The sequence below is a fragment of the Seriola aureovittata genome, chromosome 8, assembly GCF_021018895.1.
Source record: "Seriola aureovittata isolate HTS-2021-v1 ecotype China chromosome 8, ASM2101889v1, whole genome shotgun sequence".
NCBI classification, from domain to species: Eukaryota; Metazoa; Chordata; class Actinopteri; order Carangiformes; family Carangidae; genus Seriola; species Seriola aureovittata.
In genome coordinates, this window is record NC_079371.1 from 22,430,665 (window position 1) to 22,457,303 (window position 26,639).

At 40.0% G+C, this 26,639-nt stretch overlaps 1 protein-coding gene across 2 annotated transcripts in view; it reads left to right on the forward strand.

Annotated features, from left to right (window-relative positions):
- The window catches only part of psd2 (pleckstrin and Sec7 domain containing 2), a 38,191-nt gene extending 15,382 nt beyond the window's left edge, over positions 1–22,809 (forward strand). Inside the window, exons 4-15 of one of the 2 annotated variants that reach the window (XM_056383002.1) lie at positions 11,200–11,397; positions 11,696–11,776; positions 12,951–13,102; positions 14,771–14,829; positions 16,190–16,279; positions 16,442–16,485; positions 16,602–16,792; positions 16,982–17,052; positions 17,546–17,703; positions 18,575–18,719; positions 19,084–19,227; positions 19,758–22,809. In XM_056383002.1, the coding sequence (XP_056238977.1) occupies positions 11,200–11,397; positions 11,696–11,776; positions 12,951–13,102; positions 14,771–14,829; positions 16,190–16,279; positions 16,442–16,485; positions 16,602–16,792; positions 16,982–17,052; positions 17,546–17,703; positions 18,575–18,719; positions 19,084–19,227; positions 19,758–19,988 (1,564 nt within the window). In that variant the 3' untranslated portion in view covers positions 19,989–22,809. The remainder of the gene's footprint in view (positions 1–11,199; positions 11,398–11,695; positions 11,777–12,950; positions 13,103–14,770; positions 14,830–16,189; positions 16,280–16,441; positions 16,486–16,601; positions 16,793–16,981; positions 17,053–17,545; positions 17,704–18,574; positions 18,720–19,083; positions 19,228–19,757) is intronic. The other variant, XM_056383003.1, reaches the window with a different exon arrangement.
- Positions 22,810–26,639: the final 3,830 nt, after the last annotated feature.

Genomic DNA, 26,639 nt, shown 5'->3' on the forward strand with positions numbered 1-26,639 from the left:
CATACATGTCCTTGTGTTACATCTCTTTTTCTCTCCTTCACTCTCTGTCACTCCATCTCTTTGTTGGCTCCATCTCATCTCCTGCCTCTACTCATTTCTCAAATATATCCATCTTATCCCACTCTATCTCATCTCGTGTTGCCCCCTTGACTGTCGTCCTCCTTTCTTCTTTGCATCACCTCCTCTTCCTCCTCCCCCTACACTGCTCTCCTGCTGGTGCCTCTTATCTTTCATTCCTCTCCTCTGCCTACCTCCATTCTTGCCAGTGGGTAGCCACAGAATTGGCACAGTTAGACACTCTAGCTCCTCAGGCGTCATGGACAACTAGTTTTTTTCATTGCAGGACAGAGCAGCTGCAAAGCAATGGATAAAAAATGGGGAAATAATCAGTCAGTCAATTTAGTTTTTGGGTCATTCTGGGAGTTTTTCTGTCAACCAAAATTTCTTTAATTATAAAGAATGTACAGATTTTCTTTTTTCTAAAATAGTGTCTTCATTTTGGTGCTAATATTTTTGTTGTTAGTGTTCGTTTCTGTAGTGTTTTTGCACTGCATTTACCAGGTATCACTTGTTGGCTGTAGAGCCAGAGCTCCAGCTTAGCACAGTCATCATGCTAATATGCTCACAATGACAATGTTAACATGCTAATGTTTAAGAGATTGGATTTTTACCATTTTAACAATTTTAGCTCACCATGTTAGTATGCTAACATTTTCTAAGTACCTAAGTACTGCTTTGGAAGTATTTGGGCATAAATCAAACCTCTGGATAAAGTCAAATTTTGACAGCACTGGATGAAAAGTTTAGGGATCCCCAAGGTTATTACAATTCATACTGACTTGTTAGAAGCAAATCCATCCAATAGTTATTGAGATATTTCAATCTGGACTAAACTGAGGGCCACATTGCTTGTGTGGCTGAAGCCTGTGTTTGATGCCATTCTTTTATATACAGATGCATACGAGTCTATAAACAGAGACTCGCAGCTCTGACTTCGGCCAAATGGCGAGAGTGTTTGGTATTACTGGTGACATAACTGACAAAACAGTGGAAGAGACAGGGAGTAGTGTGTCTTTTCAGGAAAACATTGGCATGCAGCGTGGAGCAGTTGGATCACCATATGTGTCTCAAAATGCTGAAGAAACTGACACATGTCTAACAGGGATGCAACTGAAATAGTCTCCACATCTTCCTTCGGTTATAATTCTGATTAATATGAGCTTATTTTGTCAATTTTTTAAAATGTAAAAACAGTAGTAGTGCAGTGACAAAAAGAAACACCATCAATTTTCATCAAATCTAAATATTCTGATTGGTTCAGATGACTTTCAAACCTTGCATTAATGTTTTCTTACAGCCCTAGCGCATGCACAGTCTTCCCAAAAATCAGGCTTCAACTTTAATAACAGACAGAGCTTTGATGATGCCCTGGGAGGAAAGACGAAACCTAATCTTACCTCAGCCAAACTCTCCCTGTAGATCCTCTTCCCGCTACTTCTGATTATTATGACACCAGTGGATGAAGGACGTGAAGTAGGCAGCCAGCCACAGGGATAAAGAAAGCACTGGCAAGTACTGCAGATGCTGTAGAAATGCCATCTAACACATAGAAATAAGAGGTGAAGGTTTCCTTTCAAATAATCTGTGATGATGATGTAGTGCAAGACTGTTAGTCAGCAAACCTGCTGGTTAGTCCTCAGACATTTCAGTCTGTACATCATGTAGTCTGTCAGCCTGTCACTCAGTCAGTCAGGAAATGTTTTAGATTAGACTGTCAGTCATATCTTCATTTAGTTAGTGAGTTCAACTGTCAGTTACTTTACATGAATTGTGTCTCTCTGTGCCCTGTGGGACTGCCATGGAGGGTGAGGCTTAACCTTAATCCATAGAAGCTGCTAAAACTGCTATGAAAACACACACTCTCTGTTGGTCAGTCTGTTTATCTGTCTGTCTAGCAGCTTACTACTGTACATAGCCAGCTAGATCTACCCAGTGGAGCCAACTAGTTGAATGCTGCTCATGTGATAATGTGACCTGTGGTGTATCCAGGTACACAAACGAGCACACACCGACATGTCACATCAAAGCACTAACTAATACTCAAAAGGCATCGTAAGGGAAATATACCATATGTGTGCATTTATGCATGCCTTTTACTCATGTTTACGTGTGCAGTATCTCTGGCTGCACATTTGCATGCATGCATGTGTTTCTATGTGTATCTGTGTGGGAAACATGCTGTGAGTGTATGTTCCTCCCTGCAGCTCGTGAGCCTAACAGATCTAAGCCCAAGCAGAGCAGATAAAAGCCAGGCGCAGTTGTTTCCATATCAGAGAAGCAGCTCTGCCGTGTGGACTAATCTCTTTCATATACACTGTCGAGTGCAGAAACGCACACACACACAAAAAAAGACACACGGGCCAGCAGCATGCATGCGTAAACAAAAATGTGCATAACGCTCGTACATCCTAATGCTCACTCAGTGACACAGATATGGGAGCTCCTCATAACTATCTTTCACACTTTGGATCTTTCTCTCTTTCTGTTTCTCTCCCCCTCTCTCTCGCACACATAAACACACACACACACACACACACACACACACACACACACACACACAGACAACAACACATACACATATCTTTCAGGATGTCACTTTGGGAATAAAATCCTCAGCGTGGTTCTATAACGCTGCTGAAACATCCCGCAGATTATCCTTTCCTGGCTCTCACTCAGGCAGTGATATGGACACACACACACACACACACACACACACACACACACACACACACACACACGCACACAGACACAGTCACCCACATAGACACACTTTTGCAACACAAGCAGTAATACATACAGATTCTCTTTTTCACCCTCTCACCACAGACACACACACTCCCACACACACTAACTGAATAATTTCAGCACTGACAGATTTATCCCTGTCTATTTATAGCTCGACTCTATGTTTTATGACACATCCCACTGTCTTACTGTACCAGTGACTGTTTTGGCTGAATGAGGTTCTTCTTACCGCAGGCTTCACTCCTCTGAGGCGTCAACACTTCCTGTATGTATGTTCAGCGGAAATCCAGCCAGACTCTGTAAAACATTTTTGACTGTGTCTTTTTGTACGAATCCGTAGCTGGTTTTAAGGCAGAAGTTGTTCTCTAGTTGTTGTCGGATGAAGCTGTTGTTGTGATCAGTGTTTCACCGAACACAATCCCACACCTGAACACAATTAGTCTCACCCAGCCGAAAGAGGTCACCATTGTCCATTGTCTGCTGTTGAGTAGGTGTTTTTTGGGTCTTGTACAGTATGTGTGTGTTTGTGTGTGCACGAAGGACACAGAGGAAACAAACCAGACCACAATATTGTGCCCAGCTCTGTCAAGAAGCTGATTACTTAGTGTTATCTGGTTAAAGGTAATAGCCTTATTACTGCTATAACAATAATGAAATTACATACAGTATATACTGGAGCTTTGGAAATTTGAAAAGTTACATTTTTACTTTTAATGTTACATTTGGTTTGAGTGTCTATTGTTGGATCAGTCTTTAACCTCCTAGGACCTGGCGTCCACATATGTGGACCTCACATTTTGGGTTCTCTAGACCACAATACTAACTTTTTCTCAACAAGGGCCTGGTGACCACATATGAGGATATTATACTGCCACTCAGTAATCGAAATTTAAAACTAATGTCCTCATATGTGGACATCATTTTTCTCAGGTCCCAATCAGCCTATATAGCAAAGAATAGAGCTCGGGTCTTAGGAGGATAATGATGTGATATTAGCCTTAGATATATTTGTTTTTATTTTCTCATGCAATTCAACATGTTACATCTTTTTTCTCGGCTTGGTTTTTAAAATCTTGAGACCAAGTTGAAAAGGGTTTTCTTGGATACAGAAAACTACAATGGCTAAATTCGCTAAATTAAATCCATGTGTGTTTTGTAGATCCATACATAAACAATTATCAATCAATAAGAGAATTAGCCATTGTTCTCCTGTTGAGCTCCTTGTAAGTGATCGAATTGAAACACTAATGGCAGTCTGTCACCCTTTCATTTGACTTTCAGTCAATTATAATAAATGAATTTCATAATTATCCATTACAGAGATTGAAAGAAGAACAATTCATCATTTGCGGGGTTTACAAATGCAGGAGTTTCATGATCACTGTGAAGGTGCAACAGAAAGTTTCACTGATCTTTGCATTATGGATGGACATAGGATTGTTGCTGTAATGAATTTCCATGTGAATTTTTTGTGAGTTGTGTGAGTTCTTTAGTTTCTAGTACACAGCAGAATGCACATCTGGATGACTGCCTCAACTACTTTTGACTCTACATTTGGCATTATGAAAGCATGGCGGACTTACAGAGAAGCACAAAATAAGGACTTATTTCGATAGGCTGCATATAGCATTTTTCTTGCGTATCCTCGTCTCGCTAACTGCCAAAACTGAATCAGTTTTTCCATGGCGTTGGCTGCTCTGAGAACATCACATCTGTGCTAGAACAGGTTTATAAATTCTGCAGTCTGAGAAAAAATTAGTTGTGTGTAAATGATAAATGTTATCCATGAGTCATGGCGGATGACTGCTCAAAAAACTGATGTGTGACCATTGCTGAGCAGCGGACTCTTCGTCCAGAAAAGTGTTGTGGTCCCAGTTCTGACTGAAAATCTGTGGTGTTACTGTTGTTGAGGAAATTTAGTCATTGTTGTTGCCTGTTCCCAATAATCTGCAAACAGTGAAAGCACCAATGCAGGTCTGTGCAAATACCAATCAAACATTGTCTCTATTTTCATCTTCCACCACCAGATTTTGTACTTTTGACCCTACAGCTGCCTCTCTCTCCTCTGCTTTTTCTATTGTTCTTCTTTCCACCAGACTAGAAAGAGGAAGGAGGAATTTGGATGCTGAGGTTAGCATGCAGAGATGTGTCAGTGTGTTTTAAAAAAAATCTGTTTGTATGTGTGTGCACCAAGGAGACATATTCCATCACACAGTGTGATACGATAACACTTTTCTTTTTCATTTTTCTGTCTGTGTACCCTTAAATTGCTGTGAATTACTTACACTGATGGAGAGAGAGTGACCTTTATTTATGCTTCTTTTTATTTATATATTGAACTATAACTGCACCATTTTAGTTCAAGAGATACTCATGTGAAGTCTTCATCTTGTATTGAAAATCCATTGTTTGGTCCACTGTTTTGGGGGGTTATAGGTAAGGTGGCTCTCCCCTGTCTTGTACCTGTGGTTCTGCAACAACATTGGAGGAATGTAACCACATGCAGGGACTACATACTGGAAAGCAGCCAACTTAGTGAACATCAAGAGTCTAAATACAGGACGTCCCGCTGATATTGAACCGATCTGCTGGCTAACTGTCCGTCACTTAAATGCAGAGGAAGTTGTGTTGGCCGGGGCACACAGGGCCATTGTAAAGCCACCACTAGGAACAGTGTAATTCATCAGGAAAAGTCCGTCCAGTCGTTGCTCCGCCCCCAACATCCTCTCCTCTGTGGAGCGTTCAGACAGCCAAGAAACTTCAAGGAAAAAACTCCAAACACACTCCTGCCTGTTGACACTATGGAGGAATAACCCAACTGTCTAACTGGTCTCTACTTGGCTGTGATTATATACGTCCTGACTTGCGCTTTGAAGAAATCAGATCTGGTTTGAAGTTAAATAACAAACCGGACCGATGCAGATTTTACCGACCACTGGATGATGAGGCGGTCGGACCGTAGCGCGCCTTTAACCGCTGTTTTTCTGAGACCCGAGAGACGATGTGGAAAGAGGAATATGATGTTCACTTCGACTTTTTACTGCATCTCCTGTAAGTTTAATGTTTCTTTAGACCAGAGATAGTTTGAAGCTTTTACGTCCAAATGGGTGGGAACACTAATGTTATGCTGCGTGGCAAAATGGAAATAGTGAGGTAGCTGTAGTGTAACTTTACCCTGAGGAAAGCCACTACAGCACTTCTATAATATTTCTGTGGCTACCGATCTATGGTGCTTAAGTCTGGATGAAAATAACTAACATTTATTTAAATTAAATCTTATTTCATATATCCCTTAAATGACTCAAAGTGCCTGCTAATCACTGCAGTGGATTTATCTTTATCAGGAGTTATAATTTAAAATTGCATGTAGCCTGCTAATAATTCCCATAGTTATTCTTCATAAGTCAGCCATCACTGCCTATAGTAAAATGTGACAGAGGTTAGGGCTGCAACTAATATTTATTTTCATGATCATTAAATCAGTTTTTTTTTTTTTTTTGATTGATCTGTTCATCTGTGAGTTAATAAAATGTCAGAAAATACAGGCACTGCCCATCACAGGAGCTGAAGGAGATGTTTTCAAACTGCTCATGTCCAACCAATAGTCCAAAACCCAAAGGTATTTATAATAATATAAAATGGAGGAAAGTATAAAACAATCCTTAAATTTGAGAAGCTGGTCATATTTGGTTGACAAATGACTCAAAGGATTAATCAGTTATCAAAGTAATTCCTGATTAATTAATTTTGCGCCCTTAATCTATTAATAAGTTATTGTTTCAACTCTTATTGAGGTATTAAATTAGGATTTGTAGCAACCCAACTTAAAAGATACTTAATCTCTCTAAACTGTTTTCATAATTGACTTGTATTTTGAACTGTGACCAGCAGTTTTTGCAGGCGGTGTGACAGCAATGTACCGTACATGACTAACAAAAAAACAAAAAGGGTTTGATTCAGTGTTTGTTGACCCTCAGTTAATGGTTAAAGGTGATGCTATCATTACAAAGCTGGATAAATGTACATTAGAGTCAGTTTTTTGTAGCTGGATTAGTCCTTTTTTTTGTTGCTTGTTTTACATTCATAACTTCAACATTGCAACAGTGTTTTTTTTTTTTTTACAGAGATTATATCTACAAGCCCCAGCAGATAAGTTGACTGACAAACAAACACACAAAGAGCTCTTCTGTGTGTGTGTGCTTCTGAAAGTATGTCTACTGTACTTCAGTTAGCTACTGATCGGTGTGTACGAAAATGAAAGAAACATCTGTTAAATAACAGATTTTCATAATACAGTTAATCCCATAATTGTTGATTACCGTCATAAAGGATGCCACTATGACCCCCCCCTTCTCCCCACACACCATGCATGCAGACACACCTTGTAGGTGTGGGTGCTAAACAGCCAAAAAGATTAGCATGTGAGTCACTGGCATGCACCATCATGCTTCCTATCTCTGACACACTCGCACACACAGACAGAGTGGCGGTCACAGTGAATGAGTATGTGTGGCCTGGGGATACAGAATTGTGCCTTTAGTTAGACAAATACATTTACAGTGTGCCACTTGGCCCTCAGTAATGCCAAGTGTCTTGGCACAAAATGCCTGCACTAGATATCTGACACTTAAAATTGTGTCTCTGTCACTGGTGTGTGTTTGTGGGTTTGAGTGTGTGTGTGTTCTGTTATTGCCAGACAGCATTGCATTGGGGGAGCCCTGCATCATTTTAGCCTCATGACTGATATAAGCTTTGAATGATTTATGAGGTCTCTAAGTCTAGTGAATTAATATGGTCAGACAGGCAAAAGCAATTTCACTGGAAACACACGGCTAGATATTGTTTTGATCGGTTACTGCAGACTCGTTTTATTTTGTGGGAGTCCAAATACATGTGTGTTACTGTGTGTACAGGCAATTGTGTAAAATGTATATATTCCTATCCCTCAATTTTTATATTTTCAACCATGTCTGGGTTTTGAGGGGGATCCTGCGACTTTCCCGGAATAGGTAGGATATGTAGTCCATTGAGAACATTTTGGGTCGCCCGGGGGTCTCCTCCCTGGTGGACGTGTCCAGAATACCTCTGGAAGGAGCTGTACAGGAAGCATCTTAATCAGATCCCCAAACCACCTCAGCTGGCTCCTTCCCCACACGAAAGACCAGTGGTTTTATTCCTTCCGGATATACAAACCCCCCACCCTGTCCCTAAGGATGAGTCCCTGCACACTGCGAATGAAACAGCTTTCACTCAACTGTATCTTCAGTCTCATTGTCATTCTTGGCAGCGATGCTCCGCCATGATAAAGTAGAGGACTTTGCGTGAGCCATCTCGTCACTGCTGAGGGGTTTATGTGTCCCTGTGACCCTTGGAACTGTGATGTTGGGGCCAGTAGCTCATTGTATGGTCTCCTATGGCAAATGGTTCCAAGGTCAGGGGCCAGATGAAGAGTAATACTAAGAGCTTAATGAATCAGCCGAAACAGGGAAGTGTAACCTTGCCTGGAGCCTTGCCTTTGGAGAGGTCAGCTGTGTGGTTTAGTGGATAGTCAGCCATTCAGCATGTGAATGCAGGAGACTGACTCCTGTCAATGGAAACCTGTTGTTCTTTGTGTTTTTGTGTATTTGCAGCTTTTGTTTTTTATGTAACTCTTTAATAGACAGCGTTAGGGTAGTCTACTATCATTCTTCTTCTTGTAGCACAGGACACTTGGCTTCCGCTGTATCCATGGTAACCAGCAAATCCCTTACAACAACAGTACGTAATGTATTGAATTTGTGAGGCTAATGCAATTGGGTTGATCAGATTATGCAAAAAACATCTGAATCATCTGGCGAGAACGCTGACGGTGCCGCACAGATGCACACACAGGCAGGAAATGGGGAAATTTAGACTGATGGAGTCAAATGAGCACAAACTTTCCTCAAAAATAAAACTGAAATAGTTTTTTGTTAATTTGGCAATAAGGACAAAAAATAGAGTGCAAGAAATGTGTGTTTCTACCAGTACTGGATATTATTTTTTTAAAGTATATTTTTGTTGGGCTTTTTGTGCCTTTATTGGACAGGATAGTGGAGAGAGACAGGAAATGGGGAGGCAGAGAGAGGGGGAATGACATGCAGTAAAGGCCGTCCGATGCGGGACTCGAACCGGGGCTAACTGCAGCGAGGACTGTAGCCTCTACACATGGGGCGCCTGCTTAGACCACTACGCCACACGACGCCCCAGTACTGGATATTATTAACTGTTTGGTTACATGATGTTTCTCTAGGGGCTGACTGCGATGAATGTGTTAGGAACACTGTAAGGCATTTTAATCAGACAATCAATGATCAATGAAGACTGAAAAGGTTGCTTGCTTCACAAGAAAGTGAAGTAACAAAAGAAACAACTTAATTTACAGTTGTAATCAAAAACAAACCATTTACACTGGGCATTTAAAGTCCAATAAAAAAAAAAAAGGCTAATTAACTTCCCACTGATTGACTCTGGTGTGTAGCAATTTGCAAAGTATACAGTGCAGTGCAGTACAGTGGACACAGCTCAATATCTTAATCAAACCTCCTCAGTAAGTCATAAATAAATAAGGAGGGCACTAATTAATACTCTGCATTGATTCTCTCTGCTCTGGTAATGACACTTTAACAGTTATGGGAGACTGTGTTTAGACGGTTCCTCAAACTTTGTCCTTTAGAGATACCCTGCAGAGATGGCCGTACTTCTCTACATTGAAGGGCAACTTCATAATGTTTTAACATGAAGATTAGTTTACTTTTCTCGAGAGGTAACACTCAGCCAGTGGGCACAGTTGTGTAACACTTTGTGTGGCTCTGAACTTCACTGAGGAAACAACCCTGTTGATGTCATCAGGGTTAAACTCAGATTGGTGTTTGTAAGTGTGTGCTACAAACTGTGCGGGCAGGATTTGACAGAGGGGCGTTTCCCAGGCAGGGAGGTTCTAATGAAAGATGGTAATGAGATGTATTATGGGAAATCCAGTGTGTATCCAGGGTTTTTTGTGTGACTAAAAAAGTCAGCTCATGTCAGCCTGTGCTGCTTCAATTTTGTCCATCTGTCTCTTTTTATTCCCCCAGCTTAATGATCCATTTTCTAAACCACTGGACTCCCACTTCAAGTCAGCATTATTCTCTCTCAGTAACACTGCAAGAGGATTGAAATTATTTTCTACAAAAGTGCTTTCAAATAAAATTGTATGGCAGCTAGTAGAAATATACTGTCGCCCATAAAGTTGGAATAATTTTGTTTTTCAGACACAATCCTCTGTTTATTCCTATTTAAATGCATCAGCAATGACTTTTGACCAGGTGCAATGATTACATTATGTGTCCCAATTACCCAGGTGAAATGAAATGAATAACATCGTCACAATCATTTCATGGAAAAAGGAAAAAAATATTCCAACTTTATGAGCAACAGTGTATATTCAACCAGAAAAAGAGCATGGGTGGAAAACTAATGGTTTATATTTAAACTATTTTTAATGCATTTCAGCTTGAAACATTGGTATTTATTTTGAGAATGTTTACAGTGTCAAAGTGAGTTATTATAACTTCAAACAAAGTACAAAATGCTGCGTCTGCCATTCATGCAGCCTTTACAAGCCCTTACTTGGTGATGGAAGCTGCATGTTCACTCTCGTGTCTTCAACTGTCTGGCAACTGATTTTATTTTTTAACTAACTATTCCTGCAGGGCTGATTGAGTACATTCAGTCATTTGGAGAAACACCCTGCTTCATACTCATTCAGACACACCCATTCACAGCTGGGATAGGCAATCTGGTGATAGACAATGAGCATGGGATGGACAGTATACTAGTTCTGTTGAAGGGTGGGTGCTTTGCTCAGGGCAAATTTATGGGAGTTGTTGAGGCTAGAAAGAGAGCATTACTTGTTCACTATCACGTCAGCAAGCTTAAAAATGAAAAGCTCACTTTTCTAACTAACTTCTCAGAGGCATTTGCCCAAAATAGTGGGAATGGAAAGGTAGTATGGAGCTATTAGTTTTTATATCACAGTACTTTAATTCAAATTATGTTGGAGGTTATCAGTCTGAGATTAGTGGAGCTTTTTAGAAGAGATTGGGGCAGGTGGAATTTGCTCCAGCATTATAATCGGCCTTCAGATTCACTGCATTAAAGTGGGACATTACAGTGAAAGTGGGTCAGTGTCAAAACAAGTCATTTAAACCTCATTTGACTTTTGTTTGTGTGTATGTGAACATATGTTTATGTGATTGAGTTTTATGCTCAGCAGTTCAGTTTCCTCTGTCTGGTTTTAAGTGAGTGGGCGTGTAACGACAGACATGTGTTCCATTCATTAACCTGGGCACCTGCTTGTGTCTGTTTGTATGTTTGTGTGTACATGTGCATCAGTGATGCCAACCTCACAGACGTGCTGTCTGACTCAGAGGAGTGTGATTTGGGAAGTCTGGAGCGTTTGGAGCGCGGCAGCACCGACACTCTGGCCAATGGCTGCCGAGCCGACTATGAGGCCGCCAAGAGGCTGGCCAAGCGCCTCTATCACCTCGAGGGTTTCAAACGCTGTGATGTGGCCAGACATCTGGGCAAGAAGTGAGCATGCACACACACGGCAACACATGGATAATTCACCAGAAACAGGAAAACATTTACTTTGTTACGTATGTTCAATATACAGGAGACACAGAGACATGAGGTATGCATTGATCCCATGCTAACTGATAGCTGATTGATGTATAAACACATGGTCAGCACATGCTTAATGTATTAATAGAATAGCATTCTTTAATACAGTGGTGTCAAGAAAATATGTATGTAACAAATTCATACCTCCTCAGTGCCACGTTGATGTGCTGACTCTCTCTTTCTGTCTCTCTCTTTCTCTCCGTAGTAACGAGTTCAGCCAGTTGGTGGCATCAGAGTACCTGAGTTTCTTTGATTTCTCCGGCCTGTCGCTGGATCGAGCCCTGAGGTAATGCACAGTCAGCACTTGAAAGCGATGAGTGTGTGGTGTAGACATCTGTACATGTATGTGCGTATGAGTGTTCTTCACTTTCCCTCTTCACAAGGCATTAACTTTGTGCTAATCAAGCTGTCGTGTTGAGTACAGTTAGCCAGTGTAGCTGACAGCTGCGGAGTAAATCACTGCCTTGTATCTGACATGTTGCTGTCTCAAACTGCTGCCTACATTGCAGGGTACTCAGCTACAAGGCCTCATGGGTGCACTTCAGACGGGCTGGATTAGCCTGCTGTTGTTGAAAAGCAACTTGTAACGTACTTAAGGTCCTGCATTTAAGTTTAGAATTGTTTGGATCTTGGCAATTTGGTTTCCAGTACTCACAGTATATTAATTTGTTTCCTAATCAGGTCTTAACACTGAAGTCACCCATAGTAATGTCTGGAAAAATGAAATATTATGGTAGAACATTAATCATTGTGTACATCTAAATAGTTTAATGAAGTTACTGTAGTTGCTGGCATTAATCTGACGGCGTAGAAACTCAGTATTAATATCTGCAACTTAAAATTGGGAGAGGGAGCGTTAATGTCCCTGAAGATTTCTTTTCAGATGAATCAATTAATCATTTTGTTTCTGACATGTAAAAACAATTGTCCAAGTCCAAGGTGACGTCTTCACATGTCACATGTCTTGTTTTGGCCAACAAAAATCCAATTGCTGATATATTACAAAAACAGCATCCTCATATTTGAGATGCTTGAACCAGCAAATATTTGGAGTGATAAGTGACGGAAAAAATTAATCGATTATCAAAATAGTTGCTGATAATTTTTCTGTCAATTGACTCATCAATTAGCAGAGTAATTGTATCAACTCTACATTAATTTTTCACTTCAAAATGTTCAGTATTCTGTCATACAGTCACAAATTCAAATCTAACCCTAACCAAACCATAAACACAGAGATGAAAAATATGGCACAGTCTTTCCTTAAGGCAGTTTAATACAGTGTGGATGACCACTAAGCCAAATTTAAAAAACAGTCATGTTTCATTTGGTTTCCAACAGAGCTGTTAAATGCATTCCTCTGCAAGTCCTGTTCACTGCCAGAAGTGATTAAATCACATATTTTTCAGAGATGCATTACAGGTAAACGGTTGACCTCCTGTTGACCTTGTGTGTGACAGGAACTTCTTAAAGGCCTTTCCACTGATGGGAGAGACCCAGGAGAGAGAGAGAGTCCTGGTCCATTTCTCCAGACGCTTCTGCCACTGCAACCCGCAGACACCCACCTCTGAAGGTCAGAGCCACGAAGATGATGATGGTGATACTAAATACGGTAATGAGGAACGATATTCTAAAGAGAAAAGAGTCATAATGAATTGATTTACAGTGTTGCTGATCTCCATATTGATTACAGAACTACACAAATGCAAATGCAGTTACAGAACCAGCTAAGATTATTTTATTAGTGATGACATAGACTCCATGTTCAGTGTTTCCTCTAGGATTTTTTCAGCAGTGATGCTATTGTGTGTGTCCATGAGTGTGTAACACTGGACGTGTATTTATGCACGTTGGTGCAAATAAAGCTTAAAAAGACAGAAAAATCGCTGTAGATAGGGTTCCTCCTCATGTTCGCCTTGTCATGTGTGTGTGTTACTGTACTGAGTTTCTTGAAGGGTTCTGGAGACCCAGATATTAACTGTAGTAATAAATGTTGAAGATGAAACGCCTCAACACAGAAAATTACTTACAGTATTTTTATTGAACATAAATGGAAATGGATGATATAAACTTAATGAGCCAGTCTTACAGACTGATCTGAAAATTCAAATACAATTCGTCTAACAAGTTCAGTGTGCGGGACAAAGTTGCACGAGTTTAATCTAAGTTTATACATTGATAAAGCTGGTACCCAATGATCATGATATAAAACCATTTTGATTTGTTGTTTTCATTTGTGCAAGCAAGATAAAAATTTGTGCTTAAACCATTTTTGAGAAATTAAACATTTCATTATTCATTACATTATTAAACATTAAAACTTTTAATCATTGGCCCATTAATGTCGAACTGACTCCAAAGTGGACTCATTCGTTTGCACATTGTTTGAGAGCAAAACCATAATTTTTACTTCATTAATTCTCAAGTTCTGAGCGTTACTCGTCATGTGATGTCTTGAGAAATAATGAAGGACAGATGTTTATTTTGCGGGTTTGTACACAAACATGCATAAATGTTGTACAAACAAATGAAAAAACTTTAGAATAATTTGGCTGCTGACATAACACTAAGCTTAAAGTTTTTTAATAATTTCTAAAAAAGATGGTTTGAGGACAAATGTTTATTCTGTGTGCACAAATGGAAATATTTTTAATCATATCCTGACAAAATGGGGTACATCATCATACTATCTGTTTGATTAGATGCCCAACCTGAGTAATTAATACAAAATGAGAAGGTATCACGGCAGTGGATGAAATAGGCTACACAGCACTTCGCCATGGACATTCAGAAATATTCATTGTATTCAACTCAGTGCTGGTGCTTTAAGTAACTATGTTAGTTAAGTTTGCTAAGTGAAAGACTTTCTGTTAGCACAGGTCAGAGGTCTACCATGTCCTTGTATGCCGCTTCTGTCAAGGGATTTTACAGCTAAATGATGATGTCACTGTACGTGTAAATTGTTTGTGGGACCCCTTGTTTTCATACCAGCCCCTTTCAGCTGTGTGCAGTGTAGAAAGCAGTTGCAGTGCTTATGTTTTGTAGTGAATATTAATGGACCAAGTGAAAACACTGATGCAGCTGAAGTGCATGTGATTTGTGTCTGCATTTACCATAAAGGAATGTGTGGCATTGCATTCCCGTGAATTTGTGTGTGTGTGTGTGTGTGTGTGTGTGTTGTGTGTGTGTGTGTGTGTGTGTGTGTGTGTGTGTGTGTGTGTGTGTAGAGGAGTAGTATGACATTTAGCTGACCTCGGCCTTGTGTATTGTCCCATTGCAGATGGAGCCCACACATTAACCTGTGCTCTCATGCTGCTTAACACCGATCTTCACGGGCATGTACGTACTGAAGTTCTTTATCTTTTTTCATTCAGCAGGATTCCCAGTCCTCTAATCCTCCTACAAAATATTGTATAAAGACAGTATTTGGTCAGAAATGGCATGTCTCCATTCACATCTTCTTTTTCTATTTATATTCCCTGTTCTTTCCCTTTTCTCTCTCTCTGTCTTTCTCTCTCCCCTCCACGGCCTACTTTCTGACCTGTTTCTGTCTCTCCTCTCCTCGAATAGTCTCATCTGTTCAGTTTTAAACTGGAGCACTGTGGTCTGGGCAACATAACACTCTTCAATATCATAGGTCCTGCACTTTCGCTTTCCCTCGACCCTCTTGCTCAACTCCGAGTCCCTGCTAATAGCGCTTATCTACTAGTGATGCCCCTCCTCTAACTAATATCCTGTCTCTCTTTTCAATTTCCTTTTCCTCCTTTTCAAATCCCTCCCCTGCTAACCAAATCTGGTCCCCTGGTCTCTCTGCCCCTGCAGGTGGTAAGTATACTTATAGTACTAACACTGTCCTCAAGGATGTCTGTCTCCACTTGTCAGCTAACAATAGCATTTAAGACATACTTTCAAAATTGATGTGATGACATGCAAAAAATTACAATAAAATGCAATTAAAGTTAAAATTAAAACAAGGTGAAGAGCAGGTTCATTTTATGAGGGGCTCTACAATTTGATTCAATAAGAGTTCACTGTCCTGCAGCCTTTACATGGCAGCATTTTAATATGTAAACTGAGTAGTTCATACAGTTGGATTGAGCCTGTGAACTACATCATGTTATCTATCTGTGATGATAAACTGGGTATTAGAATAAATGGAGCATAAAACATGTTTGTGATGCCTGTTTTATTCCATCCTGAGTTTTGTACTTTCTGAAAAAAGGGAACAAGGCTGTCTTCTCTGTTACGTGGCCTCTTCAGAGGAAAATGTGAATAAAAAGCCACAAACCAAATAAAACTTTTTTTAAAAGCGGTGAGTCAAATCAGTTTTAGTTACACATCTGTATTTGTTTAGGTAACAGAGCTGATTCACGCAGGAGAAGGCAATAGTGCATAAACACCTCCCTGTGTTTTCCTCCATTAATGATGCATCAGACTTAGAGGTTAAAACACTAGGAAAGGTGTGGTAAGCTGATATTCACCTCAAACATCACCACTACCAGTACAACTCGACACTGCCACTCCGTGGATAGTTGAAAAACTGCATCCATGTTGGTGCAGATAAGTGGGTTGAAATGGCTCCACATACAAAAAAAATCAAGGCTAAATATTTTAAGTGGGTGAAATTTCATCTTAAACTTGACCTGATTGTTTGTTTGTTTATTTCTGTCTGTCTGTTGGTCTGTTCTCCTCTCTTCAGAACATTGGGAAGAAGATGTCTTGCCAACAGTTTATCAGTAATCTAGATGGCCTCAACAATGGCAAAGACTTTCCCAAAGACCTATTAAAGGTACAGATGCCTGAGAGAACACAGCCAGAGGAAAATCTATCACTGTGATCTTTGTTTTTTTTTTAGCCACAGAATGAAGTTTGTCTCCACACTGTCAAATTGAAAATCAAAGAAGAAATAAAATGTTCACAGTTTCTCTCCCTTCTTGCCTTGACCTCACAGGTTTTGTATAACTCAATCAAGAATGAGAAGCTTGAGTGGGCAGTGTGAGTATGCATTTTGTTTATCAAAGGGAACAGAATTTAGGGTATGCAAGTTTTTAGAAGTAAGTACCCTAGAATACGTACGACTCAGCTTTATCTGAATGTGTGTGTGTTTGCAGTGAGGAGGAGGAGCTGAGGAAGAGTCTGTCAGAGCTGGTGGAGGAGCAATGTGAGGGTGGGAGTAAACGTGTTGCCAGGGTAACTGACGGCAGTAACCCTTTCATCGCAATTCCTATTCTCTTAAATGCCGTCACCTACAAACATGGAGTGCTGACCCGCAAGAGCCATGCTGACATGGATGGCAAACGTAGTGAGTTTATGTACACACAGACACACACACTCACACTCACATAGTTGCCTTTAGTTACCAAATTCCTCATTAAAGTTATTGTAAAATATATGTATAAATCTCTCTGTGTGTGTATATATATATATATATATATATATATATGTACATATGAAGAAAAGTTTTTTATCTTCACTTTATCTTCTCTCTCAGCCCCAAGGGGTCGACGTGGTTGGAAGAAGTTCTATGCGGTTCTGAAGGGTATGATCTTGTATCTCCAGAAGGTACCGCAACTCATCCTCTGCTCTGTTACCATAGAAACACACATCCACCACCGCTGTCACTGCGGTGGTGGATGCTGCTAGCTGCTCTGCTCTCTGTGTGTGTGTGTGTGTGTGTGTGTGTGTGTGTGTGGTGTGTGTGTGTGTGTGTGTGTGTGTGTGTGTGTGTGCGCATGTGTGTGTTTGAGAAGGATTGAGATACAGAGAGCATAAAGAGAGGAAATGAGGCATGGCTGCTCTAGTGTGTGTTTGTCTCCCCCTGCTGGGAGGAAGTTTGTACTGACCACATGCAAGAAAGTGAAATGTTCAACCTGAATTAAATAAATTAACTTCTGATTCTGTCAGAAGCAGAGTAACGTTTCCACTGTTTTCTCTTGATATTGGTATGTGTATTTGTTTAAAGGAGTGTCTCCTCCAAATGTCGTTTGAACCTTAAACCTGATAAGATGTGACCTATAATTTCTGCTTTCTTGTTATATTTTTGTTACTCATCTAGGATGAGTACAAGCCCGACACTGACATTTCAGAGGTGGACCTGAAGAACGCAGTGCGGATCCATCATGCTTTAGCAACTCGTGCCACTGACTACAGCAAGAGAGCCAATGTACTGAAGCTCAAAACCTCAGACTGGAGAGTCTATCTGCTGCAGGCGCCGTGAGTGGCCCAAGTTCATCACATTGCAATATATTCAAACTTAAGAAGTGCAGGAATTAAGACAAATACAACTGAATATCACTTTTTATCACAAGCTTTTCATTTTTGGCATTGCCCCCGGGACCTAAAACATTTCCATGTACATATCAGTGAGTCTTTTGATATTGTCCTTAAAAGGAAAACAGGTGTAAATATCGGACTGATAGATGATAATGATTATTAAAAACACTTCTTTTAAATCGGGCTTATAATGTAAAAATTTTATGTTTTGTGTTAGATTTGTATGAGATTAAAGATTTATTCAAGACACTGAAAATGAACTGATTAAATAGACATTACAGTATGTTATGACGTCACTGTCATTTTAAGTCTCACAGTGGAATTCATCTTGTGTTGGCAGGATAAATCTGTCCTGCTGACATCAAACATGTCTGTGATGTGAATAAAGTTTATTGTTTTGATACAAATTCCACTGAAGGTCATAAAGCTTAATGTTTCAATTTAAGATATTTTTTAAAATAAAACTCTACATTTTAATTTTAGGAACAACATAAGTGGACTTCCATCGAAATGGAGTGTGAATTTTAACAGCGTTTAAGAAAATCTGTAAAAGAAAATACAACACAAATGAACACGTGTTTACATCCACTACCACTACATGAATATTAGGAGGAGTTGGTTTGTGTAGAACAGCTGGTGATGCCAATTCTCCAGTGAATGAATGCTCCAGACCTTTTCTTTAAGAGGAACCTGTGTGAATGTGACCAAACTAAAGTGCACAAGCAAAATACACATCAGTCGAGTGATTTTCATTCTCTGATCTCCCCTCCTCTCTCCCTGTTTATCAACCTCTCATTCTCTCTCCCCCCAGGAGTGAGGAGGAGATGATGTCTTGGATCTTCCGGATAAACCTGGTGGCGGCGCTGTTCTCCGCTCCAGCTTTCCCTGCTGCCATCGGCTCCATGAAGAAATTCTGTCGGCCCATTCTGCCATCCTCATCCACCAGACTCAACCAGGTATACACACACGCGCGCACACGTGCATGCGCACACATGCACACACACGCGCGCACACGTGCACGTGCACACATGCGCGCGCACACACACACACACACAGACCATGACATACATCAGGAACAAGAAAAGCGATCACACCTCTGGTTTATATTTTACTGGTCTCTAGAAACATAATATACAATTGTCATACTACAATTAATATTTAGTCACCACTGATATTTTCACGGCAACATGCACAATCCTTCTACTTTAAAAAATGTCTACACAGGGTTGGACAGTTTTACATATTCTATTTGTGTCTGCTCACATCTGATTGGCTGTTTCGGGGGTCTTCTGGTTTTTGTCTGTGCTTCGGTTGGTGCAGGAGGAGCAGCTGCTGAGTCATGAAAGCAAACTAAAGCAGATGAGCCTGGAGCTGGAGGAGCACCGGAAAAACCCACCCTCAGTCGACCCTAAAAGCCGCGAGTGGGAGGAGTACCGGCTCAAAGAGCACTACCTAACGTACGAGGTACAAGCTTTGAACATTTGAACCTTTTTTATGTATTTTTTTCTTTTTGAAGCAGAAATCGAAGAGACCAATAATCATGACAGATGGCCAGTGTCTTCTGCTTTCTGTTCATATATGTTCTATCATATTCATATATATTCTGTTTTTTCAAGTATATAATTTATAATTCCATACTCATATCATAGAAAATGTCATGCCAACAGAATTAAAATCTAATGTGATACTTTAATTTTCTTCATTTTAAATCATATGAATGTAAACATTTAATAATTTGCAGCATCAAAAAAGATTGGTCTTGTTTTTAAGTCAAACTGTCTTTACATTAATACTTCATTAGTAAAATAAAATATTTAGCAAAACAAAACCAATTTTCAATATGGCATAAATTAAACCAGTTGCAAGGTAACAGTATCCAGACAGTTTCAGATCAGGCCTCTAGTCTTCTTGTTTTGACTCTTGAGTCGTCATCTTTTTGGTCTGTCTGTTTTAACACATCCATTTCTCCCTCCTCCATCCGTCTCTCTGAGCAGAAGACTCGGTATGAGACGTACATCAGCCTCCTACAGGCCAAAATCCGCGCCGAGACAGACGACCTTGAGAAGATTGAGGCAAGCGTGATGGCTAGCCTGATCATGGAGGGCGGCCTGGCCGGCCGCGAGTGCCACCTCCGCAAGACACAGTCCTCCCCGTCCATCAGCCAAGCACACGGCGGGCTGAACGGGCGGGCCGCTGAATGCACTGCCCCAGGACAGAGGAGCTGAGGGGAGGGAGGAGGACCAGAGACCTCAGCCCACAAAGCAACATCCCTCCAAGCCAAACTAGCTTAATCCCCCGAACTCCTTACTGGGTTTTTTGTTAGTGTTTTGTGTTTTGGGCTCATCCATTCCCCTTGTTGTTCTTACAGTAAGAGAGTGGGCAGCAACAGGAGAAATGTCCATCACTATCCTTCCCAGAATTTATCAACCCTGGTGATAAGTTTCTGTCCTTGAGCAATAGATGAAGAGGATTAAGAGCCCACCCTTGATACCCAACAAGTGACCCTGCCAAACCTCAGTTCTTTGAACTTTTATTATTGCACATTAAAATGATCATAACTGTGATCACAGCATTATCAGTATTATTTTAAAAACTCAGAGCGATGCAGTTGTCTTTAGTTGAAACCTGTTTTTAGTTATGAGCAGAAGTTTGAGTAATTTATAATGTATTAGTTTAAGGCCATAAACAGAACAAAGAAAGAGACACAGACTGCTTTACCTCTGTCCTCTCTGTCTTGTCCTTGACAGACAGTGACGTGAGATGGACGTGGCGGAGATGGTACTACTGTAGCATTCTGGCCTTTTATCCATTCACGGTAACACACCCAGCCGCTCACAGGTGTGTGTATGGACCTACAGTTCGGGTGGAGTGTGATGTGTGAAGATACAACATATCTGTCCAGGAGTTACAAAAACTCTCAAAAGAACTTTTCAGAAGGATCAAGTCCCTGCCATGTATAGCATATTTATTTATTTATTTAATTATCCTGTATTCACCCCAGAGAGGGTTTACGAAGAGTGTACATGCTCTTTTTCAGCAATTTCCTTCTGGACATTCGTACAGTTACATATATACCCATGCATAAAGGAGCTGCCGAGTGAAATCTTGGTTTTAATGTTCACTGAGCTTCTCCGCCAGAGAAACTGGAGGTTGAGTGCCTTACTCAAGGGCACCTCGACACTAGCTGTTGAGGGATTTTGAGAGTGTTACATACTCGCTTGTCAGAGAGATCACAAGTCTGCTTCTGTGAATTTTGAGCCGCCGCTACCCCAAATACTGACATGTACTCAATTATTCTGTTTGTTTTTAACAACTGAAAAAAGGATAACAGGATGTGACTGAATGAAAGCACTGTGCCATTTATCCCACAAACGACTCTTTTTGTGTCATGACAGTGCACTGAGCTGATGGAGCTGATACGTAACAATATATGGTTGGGTGTGAGGTTTCTGAAGATTGAAATGAAGGGAAGAACAGGAAAGTGTGGGTGGGAAAGTATACTGTATGAGTGGGTCAGCCGGTGTGTGTGTGAGTGTGTGTGCATTGGCATGCTTTTTAAAGTGGTTCCAGTTCAGTTGTTGAAGCTGTAGGCAACAGGGAGAAGTAAATATAGCAGGGTCATGTCTTTGTATGAAGAATTTATTGAGCATGTTTGGTGAGAAATAATCCAAGGGCCTTCTGCTGAATAAGACTGCCATCGCAATCAGGCCTGGATCTCTCAAAAGCATCTTCAGCACAAAGGCGGCCATCATCCTTGTGAAAAAAAGCTTTAAATTCACCTCTTAAAACAGAAAATCTAACCGATCCCTGCTCTCATTTATAACACCTTACATGGACCTATTATTTTAGCTGGTTTGGCCTTGTATTGGGCATTTATCAGTAATGGTGTATTCCTTCCACTGCAGTCATTCCCATCAGATGGAGATGTTTTTGAGAAAGCAGGCTGTGGCCTATCTTAGACAGAGACCGGCTGATTGGAGAGTGTAGCAGCAGGACTGCTCATGCTTAGTGTGCTTAAGTCAAGAAACCTGTCAGCATACTGGAAAGGAGAGGGGAACCGCAGCAGAACAACTCCACTAGCAGAGTAGCCATCAAAACACCCTCCAGATGGGTGAGGAGGAGGAGGAGGAGAGACTTTTTTCTAAGAAGAGACTGGTTTGGTTTTCTAAGTAAGACCGTCTCTGCCAGCCAAGAACAGGCAAAATGGACATCCAGCACACATTTTTCCAAACAGAGGAACACAATATATTAAGCCTGTTTCTCATGGAAGGAGGACTTGTGTAATGTTCTAAGGAAGTGGGGATGTGGTGGTAGGGGTGGTGGTACTGCTATTTGTGAGCACCTTAATTGATCCTTACCCACGCAAACACACACTCAAACACACACACAACTTTCCTAACCCTAACCCTAACCTTTCTACATACTTTGCTTGTGACACAACTGTAGATCAGTGAACTTAGTGCCCCCACACTCAGCCTCAATGTGGCACAGAAGCATGTTGACATAACCAGAGCTGAGGATCGACAGTAAGAATAATCATATCTTTGGCTCTGGACACAGCGCTTCTGCTGCTTCGTATATCATTTTAATAGTGACTGATAGGATCTGAGATCCTCTTGAGACTTGGCTGGAAACCTGGAATCACAGCTGGAATCCTGGAACTGGATCCTTGTACAGACCAAAATGCTGAAACGGAGCTGAGTTTTGAGAGAGGAAGCACCATTTTATAAAGCTGTATTGATAGGATAAAACTGCTTTCTTACAGGGAGACTTCCCCTTATAGTCACTTTGGCTGTTGTGCTAACCATTGTTTCCCAATGTTCTAGGGTAGGCCTGTGCTGTAATATAGGATTGTGACAAAAAAAATTTGTTGATTGTTATGTTTTATTTAAAAAAATGACAACTTCGGCACCTTGATGTCAGCAATGGATCTTTTTGTTTGTTTTGTTTGTATATCTGAACTGTTTTTGACAGGATGCTCATACTATGTAAAGGACATATTTACTGAATATTTAGTCTGTGCTTCATAAAGTAAGCTTTTATACAGATTATTGTGGTTGTGATTTATTAAGATTGTCAGCTCTGCTGAAAAAGGTTTGTTAGTCTGGGGGCCATTGACATCTCTGATTGTGTAGATATGATGTGTAATATTCTGAACACATTTTGTTCAGAATCTAGCACTATGCAAAGTTTCCGCCATGGGTAATTGCACTCTTCTTGGAAGATGCTCAATAAATTGTTTAGCCTTCAGTTAAGAGCTAAGTTAGCACATTAGTGAAATCCAGAATCATGCAGCTGTTAAATAGACCAATGTTTCTAGGTGTTGCTAATACCTAGTAGCCACAGACAATAAATTGAAAGTTTGTAAGACCATACATTGCTGTTGTAGAGTTCCCCTTTACAGTATACGGGAAGCTGCAACCCACGAAAGAAAACAAGATTCACAAAACAGACTTTGTATGATATTGGATGTATTACAGCATACATTACGTATCATGCCATAACACATCAGCATCATCTACAATTAGATACACATATAGTGGTATGAATACATGTTTACTAGAGTAGCATCCATATCTTCTGCGAAACAGTGCATTGAACAGCGTTACAGTGAAACACTGCTGCGTCATTGCCTCATTCTCTTTTAATGCATCAAATATAAACTTAAAAGGCACTACTTTCTCTACCATCTAAATCGTTCCCTCAGGTTTCTTGCAGTATTTCTCCTGCATCAGCAGACATGTTGAAGAAGTTCAGCTACAGCATCTGAGAAATGCTGATTGCATTTATTTGTTATTTGTGAGCTATTTTGACTGTGAAATGACAAATCTATAATTATATAAAACCAAAATACTGTAACTCCTTCTTAGCCCAGCCATCTTTGGACTGACAGCATAACATCAACAAATTATTTAGCGTAACTATGGACAATGCCAAGCCTTTTGAGTGTGGTACCTTAAAATTATTTTACACTTCATTCAAAGGATGTCCTGCCCTTACTGTCCTGCCTGCATACCTCAGGCTTCAATATTCTGCTTTAGAAAAACTTCCATCAACATTATGTGTCCACATTTTAAACATATTTTTGATCAATCCTTTCCCTCCAAGTAATGGTGAAGTCATTTGTTAAAGGCTGCATAGTGTGCTGTCCAACCTGATATTCACCATGGAGTACCTTTCATTGAGATTTATGGTAGAGGAGGTTCAATAATGAGCATTCTTGGAATTAGCACTGGTCCATATTTTACAGTAATTATGCAGTGGTTTGTTCTGGGCATATAAAAAGCTCAGCATGGCATCGTAGAAGTGGCCCTTGTAACATATAGTGCTAATAACTTTGTCATGGAAAAGTAAAAAACTACCGTAAACAAAAACAACAACAAAAAACATTAGCACACTGCCATGTTTTTCTGGGAAAAATTTTTGAAAAAGTGAGTTACTGTTACTTTAAGATAGTGTTGCATTATGGGTCGTTTGTAGCTGGAGTTGTAATGTTGCTAGGAGAGCCAGTTTCTACATGCTGTGTGTTTCCGGTCAGGACGCTGGGTCAGCCTGTCACACTTTTTCACAGCAGACATTCTGACTTTTCATAGCACAGGTGTTATTAATAACACTAATGATGGCTCTGATCTGTTTTAGTTTCCCAGTAAAGTGTGACTGCAAGCATAAACTGAAACTGAAGGAAATGAAATGCAGTCGTAATTAATTTCAATAGTAACACCTGTGCTTCTCAGCTGTCACGTGTCAAAACGGCTGTTGTATCCAAGCATTCATGTGATGTCGGAAATAACGAAAAATTAGTTTCATAGGAAAATTCACTAAATCTCAAACAACAATTCAGAAAGTCCGCGAAATTTTTAGTACTACGAACTGTGACGTCATCTACGCAGACATGGCGGCCGAAATGGTTAATGGTGAGGTACTTTTAATTAATGGTCCAAATTCACGTCTTGCACATCATTTTTTGCTAACATTTAATTAGCAATTTGGTAGTTAGTTGTAGCCCTTAGTTGCTGTCCACTACGGTGACCTAAGTTAGTTAGAAAAGTTATTTATTAGCAGTAATCTGAGTTACACAAATATTGGAAACCGCTTGTTTTACTGCTTTGAGCAATAAAACACAACACATCTTTTTAGAGTCCATGTTGTTTCCACATTCCGACTTGAAAGCACATGAACACGCCAAAATCGGAGGAACGATTTTCCAGCTCCAGGAAATGGGACCGTCCGAGGAGCAGGTGAAATGCAGCACAAACAAAGGAAAGAGTCATTATTCAACTGAAACCTTTGGATATCACAGAACAGCTGCATCATGTGGCTCTGGAAAAAGGTAAGAAATATATATATATATATATGTATATATATATATAATATTATATATATATAATTTTTTTGTGAGTTTTTTTCATTTATTGTTCTAGCTATTTACTTTTTTATTTAAATGTGATACACAATACAATGTAGCTGGCTACCTGGTTTCATTCAAAGTGTGCCATCCACAAAAAACTTGTTTTTTTATGACATGTGTTGGTCAGATCCGCATCGGTACTCATATCCGTACTTGTATTTTAATTTTAATTTTAATTCAAATTCAAATTTGTTTGAGTCTAAAGGCAGGTGTTTTGAAAGGGATTTTGTGTTTTAGTCACTGCTGTCTTATATACTTTTCATTATAGTCACTTGAGTTACCAAAATTAAGTGTTAGCTAGTTTGCCATCTTGCTAGTTTCACAGAATTATCAGCATGACCACAGAGAGACTTTGCGAGACAGGGGTCTTCACATTTTTTAATGCTTTTTAAACAATGTGTCTTCAGCAACATGGCTCATGCTCCTTAAGCTTTTAACATAACCCCTGCTACATTATAACAACATTGTTGCCCCCTAGACTGAAATTTGATATAGCACACTTTACTGCAAAAAAGCCCACCCAATTCAAAAAGGAGTGATGATATTTTACAAATGAAATAGATACCTATTAGGATATAGCTTCCAAGGTCATGTATATTACTACCATGCTATTGCCAGTGTATTAATTGATGGATTAAATTTAAATCGGCCAATGTGTCAGTCCTTAAAACATCTATTTTTAAATTCAGAAAATAATTTCTGCATAACATGTCTGATCATTATTGAGCAATGTCTAATTCATAAAAGGAAATAAAATTGTATCATGGTTAAAATTTCACTTTAGCTGTGAATCAAAATTCTGAGCCCAATTTGTTCCCACATCTCCCACTGTTTCTTACCTCGCTGCCCTGCCACATAAACTGCTTCTTAAATGTGGTTCATAATATCTGATCATTTAATGTGTGGTGCCATCACTTTTATTGCTTTTGGTGCACTAACCTGTTGCTACTGCAGACTGAAAAATCTTCACCTGGCTGATGATAGTCAATACTGCTCTATCAACAGCATGCCCTACCCTACTGGCCACAATACAGCAGTCTTTCTTTTATTTCCACATGGAAGTCAGAGGTAGATGTCTGGAAGACTGCAGAAAATCTGCTCTTTGTATCCATTGGCTGTAGTTATCTTCGTTATGTCTGTGCATTTTTCATTCAGTTATACATAAAAGAAGCTTTCCAAGGACAGCTGACGAGGAGCAACATCCTCTAAAACTTTAAATGACTGCAGGCAAACAGCAGTGATAAATTAAATAAGCTCATACAATTAAAATCTCATTCATATAAATGGGCTTCATACATAATAGTCAATATACCTGTGCTGTGTATTGATTTCCGTTAAGTAGGAATGGCTATTGTAACAGTATGTAATATTCAGTCATTAGATACTGTTTATTTTAACTTTTTGAGCCGAGCCCTGCTGACTGTATAACTGTATGACTGTATAGTGTTGAGACAGTTGTGCAGAGACA